This window comes from Heloderma suspectum, chromosome 1, assembly GCF_057233095.1.
Source record: "Heloderma suspectum isolate Gila_16-S chromosome 1, 16-S_ref, whole genome shotgun sequence".
NCBI classification, from domain to species: domain Eukaryota; kingdom Metazoa; phylum Chordata; class Lepidosauria; order Squamata; family Helodermatidae; genus Heloderma; species Heloderma suspectum.
Genome location: NC_139458.1, coordinates 396,027,788 through 396,038,982, shown reverse-complemented (window position 1 = coordinate 396,038,982; position 11,195 = coordinate 396,027,788). Strand labels below are relative to the sequence as shown.

The 11,195-nt window shown below is 47.5% G+C and overlaps 1 protein-coding gene across 1 annotated transcript; it reads left to right on the top strand.

Annotated features, from left to right (window-relative positions):
• The first annotated feature begins 252 nt into the window (after positions 1–252).
• Positions 253–10,613, top strand: C1H1orf115 (chromosome 1 C1orf115 homolog). The gene is made up of 2 exons (XM_084828749.1): positions 253–857; positions 9,675–10,613. The coding sequence occupies exons 1-2, from the start codon at positions 567–569 to the stop codon at positions 9,792–9,794; spliced, it is 411 nt and encodes a 136-aa protein (XP_084684875.1). The 5' UTR covers positions 253–566; the 3' UTR covers positions 9,795–10,613.
• Positions 10,614–11,195: the final 582 nt, after the last annotated feature.

Below are 11,195 nucleotides of genomic sequence, written 5' to 3'. Positions count from 1 at the left end.
AACAGTGGGGAGTGCTAGTCTACTTTATTGCTTGCCACTTCCAAAGGAGCCAAAAGGTATCCAGGTGAGGAAACGGGCTCAGATGGTTCTTCCAATAGCCCATTTCTACGGCACTGTTCAGTGTGCTTCCCCGGTAGATAAATAACAGAGTGCCGGTATTTTTCCAGCCCGATCCTACCAGCCACAGCTCTGGAAGAGCGTGTGTGTGCGCGCGGGCGTGTTGGGCTTGAACTTTTCGGCGCAACAGGAAGCGGCCTTCTGTGTGAGTGTTGTAAACAGCGCAGGGCCGGACCTGGACCTTCTTCGAATTGCCGCCTCCAGCGGGGAAGGGGCGCTTCCCCCTCCGCCGCCACCCCCGTTCTGTGGGAACAAGGGGGGTCCCCCAACCTCGCAACTGCGGCCGCCACAGCCTGTGTCCGCCTGCCCCTGTTAGCTCCCCGGCCGCGACTTCCTTCCCCGCAAGGCCCCGGAGGGCTAATCTCCTGCCGCTGCTGGGAGGGAAGGCTCAAAGGTCCCTGGCTCGGCCGTGCCTTCCCAGCTCCTCCACCCGATTCCCCTGGCGCGCTATGGCCGTGGGGGGCCCTCTGAGAGGCGGGCGCCCCCGGCGGCGGGGGCCTGCGGAGGACAAGATCGCCATCCTCGACGGGGCGCAAGCCGACGAGGCGCAGGAGGAGCAGCAGCAGCAGCAGCGGGCCCCGGGCAGGCGCCCAGAGGAGGGCCCCGGCTGCCCCCCCAAGAAAGGCGCGTTCGCCTTCCTCCCGGACAAGTGCCGACCTCTGGGCTGGGGCGGCGAGGAGCCGCAGGAAGCCGAGCGCAAAAGCGAAACGCGCCGGAGGAAGCTCAAGAAATACGGCAAGGTAGGGGCGCCCGCAGCAGGACAGGCGGCCGTCGGTTGGGGGCGCGGAGAGGAGCTCGGGAGAGGGGCACGGATGGCGCCTAGGCCAGCCGGGGCTCGGCACACGGGCCCTGCGCCCCCAGGGGATCAGCCCTACCCGCTCTCCGTTACTCGGGGAGTGGAGTCTCCCGCAGCCCCCAGGGGTCAGCCTGTTCGGCTTGCGCTTCAGCTTTGGTTGCCGAGTCTACACGGCGCAAGCTTCGATCGGGCGTCGCATGTGAAGTAGAAATCGGGGTGGGGGGAGAAGTGCGCGTGAATTCCTCTGGGCGTATTTTACTGACTCACGATCGTTTAGCGGGACTCGTGGTCCCTGTCGCGCTCCCGGCGTGGTTACAGGAGGTAGAAGACTAGCTCCCCACCCACATTTTGTTGTCGTTCAGTCGTGTCCGACTCTTCGTGACCCCATGGACCATAGCACGCCAGGCCTTCCTGTCCTGCGCTCTCTCCCGGAGCGTGCTCAAGTTCATATTCATTGCATCCGTGATGCTATCTAGCCATCTCATCCTCTGCCGTCCCCTTCTCCTTTTGCCTTCAGTCTTTCCCAGCATCAGGGTCTTTTCCAGAGAGTTTTCTCTTCGCATTAGGTGGCCAAAATATTTGAGCTTCAGCTTCAGTATCTGTCCTTCCAATGAGCACTCAGGGTTGATTTCCTTTAGGATGGACTGATTTGACCTCCTTGCAGTCCAGGGCACTCGTAAGAGTCTTCTCCAGCACCACAGTTCGAAAGCATCAATTCTTCGGTGCTCAGCCTTCCTTATAGTCCAGCTCTCACAGCCATACATTACTACTGGGAAAACCATCGCTTTGATTAGACGGACCTTTGTCGGCAAGGTGATGTCTCTGCTTCTTACTATGCTGTCTAGGTTTGCCATAGCTTTCCTCCCAAGGAGCAAGCGTCTTTTAATTTCATGGATTTAATTTTTTAAATTAAAAAATTAATTTTTAAACCCCACCCACATACTGTATATTTAAACGCAGGCGCTTCTAAATGAAATCGAATTCTAGCGCGGGTCTCTGGTGTGGCAGGTGATGTTAGTTATCATGTCTTATTGGAGTGCAAGGATATTTATGAAGCTTCCTATTCAGACGATCACGGGACACGTGGAGGGTTCTAACAAAAAACAAAGTAGACCCTGCAAGCCTGAAGTCTTTCCTCCCCAGATATACATAGTACCGCCTTTCTTTCCCTTTCCCTCTCTCTTTTCAAATCGCCGCTCAGAAGCCAACGTTTCCCACAAGGTCTTGGAATGAAAGTGAACATATGAATTCTTATTCCTCTTTTGGTCTCTTGCTATATCATGATCTCTCCTAGCCTCCCTTTCTCTTCCTTTATTTGCCCCATTGCCTATTTAGATCAGGGATGTGGAAGGTGCAACCCAGATGGTGGTAGTCTGCAACCCCCATCAGCCCTAGCCGGCATAGCTAATGTTGGGACTGCAACTCCCATCATCACTCACCAACACCTGGAAGACCACAGGTTCCCCAACCCTGATTTAGATTGTAAGAGTTTTGGGGGGGGGTCGGGGGGTTTGTCTTTGTTTATGCTTTTGTTTATAGCTGCTTATGCAGTTATGCAAAGGATCATGTACACAGGGAAGGGGATGTCGAGATAAAGTTTGTCAGGATCTGTATGAGATCTTTCAGGTAGTTCATGAAGCAGAAGGCTGCTCTTTCAGTGCAAACAGAATTATCTTTGAAAAACAAATAATCTTCCGTTTCTGTTCAGAAGAAACCAGTCTAATCAGAAGTCAGTTTTCACTGAGATCAAAAGAGAGATCTGTCATTTCAGCCTGAAAAGGCCTCCAAGCTAATCCATATGACAGATGTTTTATATCCTTTGTGCTTCATTTCGCTTGGCATCCTTATTTTGACAACATTCCCAATTAGCAAGAAGTGCAAAGTTTGTTTCACACTCCCCGCACCTCACACAATGGTGACAAAGAGAGAAAATAATAAAACTCCCTTTCAGCTCAGATTCTAAATTCAACCTGGAGAGTCAACATTAACACTTCACTGTTGGTTTACTGTTGCAGTAAAATACTGCTTCTAAAGGTAAAAAGGTGTCCCCAACCAGTCGTGTCCGACTCTAGGGTGTGGTGCTCATCTCCATTTCTAAGCCGAAGAGCCAGTGCTGTCCGAAGACGCTTCCATGGTCATGTGGCCGGCATGACTGAACACCAAGGTGCACGGAACGCTGTTACCTTTCCCGCCGAGGCGGTACCTGTTTGTCTACTTGCAATTTCTTGCTTTCGAACTGCTAGGTTGGCAGAAGCTGGGACTGAAGACAGGAGCTCGCTCCGTCACGCAGCACTCGGGTCTCGAACTGCTGACCCGACCTCCCGGTCTGCAATTCAGCGTCTTAACCACTAAGCCACCGCGGCCCACACTGCTCCTACTATCTATCTATCTATTTATTAGAAGCATATTCCCTCCTTTCCTCCAAGTTGGTGTGATACTCTACCCTATTTTATTTGTACAACAACCCTGTGAGGTAGGTTAGGATGAGAAGAATGGTGAGCTATTTGGCTGAGTAGAATTTGAACCTATGTCTCCCTATAATCCTAGTTTAACACTCTAATTCAGCCTTCTCCAACCTCGTGCCCATGCTGGCTGGGGATGATGGGAGTTCTAGTCTGACACATCTGGAGGGGACCGAATTCTGCTCTAACCACTATCTCACAGTTCTTGATTTGGGCTTGATATCGAATTGGCAGTAGTTCCAGTGACTCCAGAACAGCAGTAGTTCCAGTGACTTCCAGAGGAACATGCAGTAAAAGGACTGTGTGAATAGTTGCAGGATTCAGGATAACTTCTTCTGATATCTCAAATAGAAACCGCAGGCTGTAAACTTCTTATCAAACATACAGACTTCCATTTTTTTCCATGAAGAAACACTCAACCTAAACAGCCTAAATGAAAGATGGCAGAGAGCTAGAAATATGATAGATTAGTTTTGTTAGATTTCCTTGTCCACTTAAACTGTTTGTTTTTCATTATAAAACATGGAGGAAGTGTTTGAAACATTAATTCCCCTTCATTAAAAAGGGAGGGTTTCTTAAGCAGCCAACATTATATTCAGAGACTATAATTTGTAAACACAGCATGATTACATGTAAGGAGAGGAGTCTGGAAGTATCGTCACTGTGACCTGGGGGGAAATGTTGGCAAAGGAAGGTGTGCCTAGTGAGGAATGGGTCCACGGTGGAAGAAGGAAAGGTGAAGATCTTGTACTATCATTGTTCTAGACTGGTGTACTACTAATTATTTCACTTTGGTATTCAGTTACCTAACAAAGCAATCCTATGCATGTCTACTCAGAGATAAGCCCCGCTGATTTCAGTAGGGCTTACTCCCAGTTAAGTGTGAATAGCAGCCTTGTCCAACTTGATGTCCTCCAGATGTGTTGGCTACAACTCCCAGTATAATGGGAGCTCTGGTCCAACACAACTGGAGGGTGTACAGGATTGCATCCTTAGACTGAAATCCTGTATACAATTACCTGGTAGTAAATCTCATGGAATCCAATGGGGCTTGCTTTTGAATAGACATGTATAGGATTGTGTTGTTAGTGCCATAGTCAAGTGTGTCTGAGGATCACAACTGATCCATGATCACTTGTAGATAAACTGAGGAGTTTAAATATTGAATTTAGAAGTATGTTTCTTCATCACAATGGAATATCACTTTCTTCCTAGCAAGGGAAGAAAGAAAACACTCTAGAGTAGGTATCAGGGTGTCCATCGAAATCTCCAATCTTTTATGAGTCAACTGAAAGGTTATTGATTAGCTCCCATGTCACTGATGATAGTCTTGCGGTATATAGATCAATTGATTGAACATGCAGTAGTCAAATTAACCAAAAGAAACCCTTGCAGGCAAATGTTTGATTACCATAATCTATTATCCTTGCTGTTTTGCTCCAGCTCTCAGTAAGAGAGTCACATCCTGCTTCACAAATGTTGCTGCATTGCATACAGGAAATAAATGCAAGGGCAACAGTCACTTATTTGTGTTGGGAAGTACTTTGGTCCTTGCTGAGATCAGAGCTCCATTGTTCTGGCTGAGGCACTTTATGCAATTTATATGGCACAATCACTGCCAAGATTAATGAAATAAACAAGATCAGGTCAGTTAGGAGAATAGGCAATGATCAAGGATGGGCAGAAGGTAGGTTGGGATCTACTGGTAGATCTCCAGGTGATTTGCAGTAGATCAGCAAGGGTTTCTGACTCCCACTGGTCTCACAAAAACCTTTCCCCCCATTCTAATGGGGCTGCTGAAACCAAGAAGGTTTGCGTCTACATATCTGTATAAAGAGAGTGTGTGTCCAGTTCTGATACTGAAAACAAATTCCTGGGCTGAGCATGTGCTCAGAGGCGCCTTGTCCCGCAATTCTATATCTATCTTCTTCAGCAACTATTTTGCTCCTGGCTTGATTGGTGGAGCTCAGCCTTCTAGTAAAAAAACAAAGAAGATCCTGCCAGCTTAAAACTGCCCACCCCTGCTTTACATGACCAACATGTATTGGTGCAACAAATCCAATACCCCCTCCCTGTTTTTTCTGGAAATAACTTTTAAAAAAGAACATAGCCAGCCACCTGTAGACACCAATCTGCATTTGTATAACCCAGGGGTGGGCAACATCTGGCCTTCTGTCCTTTTGCTGGCAGAGTGGTGGCAGCAAGGGAAAATAGTTTGCTTTTAGAAGCTGTCAGTGTGGTTTGCTGCCTCAATTTGGCAGTGCCGCGGCAAAAAGGGACTATTTTATTTGTTTATTTACAACATTTATATACCACTCCATATCAAAACACATTCCAGAGCACTGAACAATACAAGATAAAGGGAAGAAATCACAATATTAACAGCTTTAACAGAATTAAACATTTTAAAAACAAGCATTTGTTGTTGTTCAGTCGTGTCCAACTCTTCGTGACCCCTTGGACCATAGCACGCCAGGCCTTCCTGCCCTCCACTCTCTCCCGGAGTGTGCTCAAGTTCATATTCATTGCATTGGTGATGCTATCTAGCCGTCTCATCCTCTGCCGTCCCCTTCTCCTTTTGCCTTCAATCCTTCCCAGCATCAGAGTCTTTTCCAGTGAAAAAACAAGCTTACCAATAAAAAACATGGCTGGTCAATCGGGGAAGGCTCGTTGAAAAAAAAATGTCTTTAGCAGGTCCAGGAAACAAAACAATTAAAGTGTTAAAGTTAAATGGCCCCTTTTTCCCACCGTCAAATTGCAGCGACACACTGCACCTTCAGCTTTTAAAAACAGGCTCTTTTTTCTCGCTGTTGCCACCATGCTACAAAATTTCAGTGGGAGGTGGGGTGCACCGCCTGGACAGTCCGAGGAGCAAGTGTGGCATGAGGATGTATGATCAGGTCCCAACAGGCTATTGATTGTTCAGTTCCTCCCCTGGAGGCAAACTTCCTTTGTCTTCACCTGGATATTAAAGGCAACATCAGCCTAGTTATACCAGGATGTCCCAGGTCTGAGCTTCTCCCCCCCGCTGCCCCCCCACACCTGTAAGGTGCTTTGGTGAAATACTCTTAGGATTCTGATAAGTAAAGTTTAGTGAGCAAGTTTGAGGTTTCATTTATTTTTAATGCAACTTACTATTTCTGAACATTTCTCTGTTTGGTACCTTATTAAATATATTGAACTGGAAACAGGAGTTGATTTGATGCTCTTGCCTAGCTTGGAAGGTGGCTTGATCCATGGGTTGGATTGCTTGGCAGACGTGCTAACCTGCTTGTTAAGAAGCTTAAAGGAAGCTCAGGAAAAGGGGTCCTATCCATCTCCATATATCAGAGCCATGAGCCTGGGGTCGTACATCCCATTCATTCCAATGGGTCTACTCGAAGAAGGGCTAACACTGGATTGTTGTTGTTGTTCAGTCGTGTCCGACTCTTCGTGACCCCATGGACCATAGCACGCCAGGCCTTCCTGTCCTGCGCTCTCCCCCGGAGTGTGCTCAAGTTCATATTCATTGCATCGGTGATGCTATCTAGCCATCTCATCCTCTGCCGTCCCCTTCTCCTTTTGCCTTCAGTCTTTCCCAGCATCAGGGTCTTTTCCAGGGAGTTTTCTCTTCGCATTAGGTGGCCAAAATATTGGAGCTTCAGCTTCAGTATCTGTCCTTCCAATGAACACTCAGGGGTGATTTCCTTTAGGATGGACTGATTTGACCTCCTTGCAGCCCAGAGGACTCATAAGAGTCTTCTCTAGCACCACAGTTCGAAAGCATCAATTCTTCGGCGCTCAGCCTTCCTTATAGTCCAGCTCTCACATTACTACTGGAAAAACCATAGCTTTGATTAGACGGACCTTTGTCGGCAAGGTGATGTCTCTGCTTCTTACTATGCTGTCTAGGTTGGCCATAGCTTTCCTCCCAAGGAGCAAGCGTCTTTTAATTTCATGGCTACAGTCACTGTCTGCGTTGATCTTGGAGCCCAAGAAAGTAAAATCTGTCACTGCTTCCATTTCTTCCCCTTCTATATGCCAGGAAGTGATGGGGCCAGATGCCATGATCTTAGTTTTTTTAATGTTGAGCTTCAAACCAGCTTTTGCACTCTCCACCTTCACCCTCAACAAGAGGCTCTTGAGATCCTCTTCGCTTTCTGCCATTAGGGTGGTATCGTCTGCATATCGGAGGTTGTTGATAATTCTCCCAGCAATCTTAATTCCGACCTGTGATTCATCCAACCCGGCGTTTCTCATGATGTACTCTGCATATAAGTTAAATAAGCAGGGTGACAATATGCAACCTTGTCGTACTCCTTTCCCAATTTTGAACCACTCGGTTGTTCCATGTCTGGTTCTTACTGTTGCTTCTTGACCCTCGTACAGGTTTCTCAGGAGACAGGTAAGGTGGTCTGGTATTCCCATCACTTTAAGAATTTGCCAGAGTTTGTTGTGATCCACACAATCAAAGGCTTTAGCGTAGTCAATGAAGCAGAAATAGACATTTTTCCGGAATTCTCTTGCTTTCTCCATGATGCAGCGAAAGTTGGCAATTTGATCTCTGGTTCCTCTGCCTCTTCTAAACCCAGCTTGTACTTCCGGTAGTTCTCGGTTCACATACTGCTGAAGCCTAGCTTATAGGATTTTGAGCATCACCTTGCTGGCATGTGAAATGAGCGCAATTGTGCGGTAACACTGGATACCAACCCTGGATTCCCATATATCCAGGACATGAGTGATTAAATATTCATATTCCATAAGATATATTAATAATACATTAATGGGTGGCAGCAGGGTACTTCTGGGGAAAGGGTGTCTTGCAACCTGTCGTACTTCGCAGAGTTGGAGGTGTCACACCACAATAAGCTGATATCACAGCTGCAGTCATCTTGTGATAAACCCTGCCATTTTATGTCGACCCTGGTGCAAAAGATGGAGAGTTTGTGTTGAGAGACACGCTTGCTCACAACACCCTTGAATCCCACCCCTGGCGCCCTCTCTGCCAGATTGTGTAGTCCCCTTGAATCCTCCATTTAGATTCCCCCAAGGATCAACAAGTAAGCTCTTCCTGAGTATGCACTGCCAAAGGAGCCCATGGCTGGCCAAAATTGGCGTTGTATAATCTGGTAGTGAAGCACCCTCCCGCCACCCCCACCAGACAAAAGGAAATGACTTGGATTCCAGGGATTTTCCCCTCAAGTGCCAACACTCCTCCAGTTCTGCATATTTGCAGTGGTAGCATAGCAGCCTCGAGCCACTGCTGGGGCTGCTTGATGGGTCACAGAATAATTCAAGTTGGAGGGGCCTCCTCTACCCTGTAATGCTTGTTTCTTATTTATAAAATAAGTGTGATATCTAAATCTAGGGTGTTGTTTTTCACCCAGAATAGCAAGGTCAGGGAACCTGTGGCCATGCTGATGATGTTGGATCCCAACTCCCATCATTCCTGTCCATTGCCCATGCTGGCTGGGACTGATGGGAGTTGGAGTCCAACATCATTTGGATGGCGACAGGTTCCCTGAACTCCCTGTTCAAGAGGTTCAGGCAGTGAACGGGAGGTGCACTGCTAAATCCCCCGCTTCGCAACACAGGAGGAATAGAAGAGCGGCCCTGTGAGTTCCTTCTCAGAAGAGGATGATGCCCAGTGCTGGCTCCACGTTTTGAAGGGTCCTGGGTGGGATTCCCTCCTCCTTGCTGTTTTTGCCACTGCTCGATGGCTTGCTCTCTCCCTCTGGGCCCAATCCACTCCGATAGTCAGAGGGAGAAGGCAAGGGGAGTAGAGGTGGATGCTGCACCTTATCTTTGCTTCTTGTCTCTGCTGACTTGCTCAGGTCAACTGCTCACTTGCTAAGAGATGGCAGGTCAAGAGGCAGCAAAAGCAAGGATGAGAAAAGGCACAACCAGTGGCAGTCTTCATTCGACCCCTGATCCCAGCCCTGACAAGGCCTGATCCCCATGTAGATCATCTTGAGGTGTTTGGTTGTTTTTTTTTTACCATGTCGATTTCACATTTTGAATATTTTGTTTTCTGTCTAAAGGCCAGAATATAATGTGGAAGACCCATGATTGGATCTCTCCATGCTATTGTGGTTTTTAAGATGTGGAGTGGGAAAGAGTTCTGAGTTTGATCTGAGATGTTTAACTCTGGGGAAGGGGTGCTTAGTCCTCTCCCCATGGAGTTTTTTCTGATCTAAACTGTCCCCTGAAGCTGCTAGCATTGAGCCCACCCTCCCCACATCTTTCAGCTGTAGAAAATGTTAACAGTCATTTTCTTGAGCGTTTCCCCCTTCTTTGACGGTGTTGTCTATTCTTTCCAGAACGTGGGCAAAGTGCTGCGCAAAGGATGCTGTTTCCTGATGCTCGGCCTGCAGGGACTGGCCAATGCCTACTCATCGCCATTTGGAGTGGCTGTTTCGGTAGTGACAGTGTGTCATTAGACATGTGGCCTGCTGCTTTTAGAAGATGATGGAAGAAGAAAAAGAAAGAAGCCATCATCAAAAGCAAATCAACCAAAGTAAATCGACAGCTACATCATCAAACTTGCATCGTCATGGCAAGTTCTCCTTTGCTCACATACTTTGTCTTTAGAAATGACTTGTAGCTCTGCAATAAGAAAAAAAGAAAGAAATGGATTGGATTGAACATTTGGGACAGCCCATTTGCTGTTCTCGAGCATTTCTCTTACTGTTTTCATAAGCGCTGGGATGAAAATCAGATCAAAAGAATGAGTGAAGTGAAAGATACAAAACTTTGATTACCTGGGCCAGATCTAGAAATATAGGATTTTGCATGCACATGTGTGCAAATGCACACACGGAACTGTGGAGGAAGAGGATGAAAGCAAGTTGGAGAGGGAAAGAGTGAGAGAGACAGGTAAAGGAAAGAAATAAAAAGAGAGGAAGTTGTCACTAGAGACAGGTGAAAAATTTGCTCCATTGAGTTCTTTAAAAAAAAAAAAACAGATTACAAAATTCACACCCTCCTGAGCATGTCAGTGAGCCAAGTTGCTTTCCCAAATACAAATTTTTGCAAGCTTGTCTCAGGAGAAATGTGCACAAAAGTTGTGCATGTTAGGGGAAAGTGCACCGAAAATGTGTATATCTGAGTAAAGTGCATGCAGAACAGCCTTTTGGCAATGTGAAGTACTTGGGGGTGGGGAATACATACTTTAAAAAATGTGCATCTGAAAATGTGCACCAAAAAGCACAAATTTCCATATGGATTTAAAAAATAAAATCACAAGCTCGTGCAGAAGCAGAACAGAATGAGCTTGACCTTTGTCTCACAGAGAGTGACATATCCATGCATCCCTAGTTGTCACCTTTTTCTGGAAAGGCTACTGTGCCTTTGAAATGCTGCATCACGGTCGGCCATTCAGCAGATACAGTCTTATCCAACACTGCATCTCCGTACTAAGGAAAGCTGCACAGGTGGGATGTCTACGCAGCCCCAGCACAAGTTCTCCAGCCACCTGAGGAAAGAGAGCACATGCACCATCACGTCGTGCCCCCACCTTCTCCTTCCACCACTGCAATGTGCCCCCTCCCCTTTCCATTTACCACATCATGCCCCTCCCACCCCCTTCCCACAGCATGGTCCCTCCCCTTTCCCCTGACAGTTACTTGGCAGGCTCTTCAGAGAGCCTGCCAGGTCGAAATGCCTGCTTCTGAGGGCATTCTTCCTCAGATCTAGGCGTGGAAGGGGTGTCCCAGGAGATTGCCTGCACAGGACACCCCTCCCTTGCCTGGCTCTGAGAAAGGACCACCTCAGAGCCAGGCATTCTAGCCTGGCAGACTCTCTGAAGTGCCATGCTGGCTGTTTCCTCATCCCATATGGCT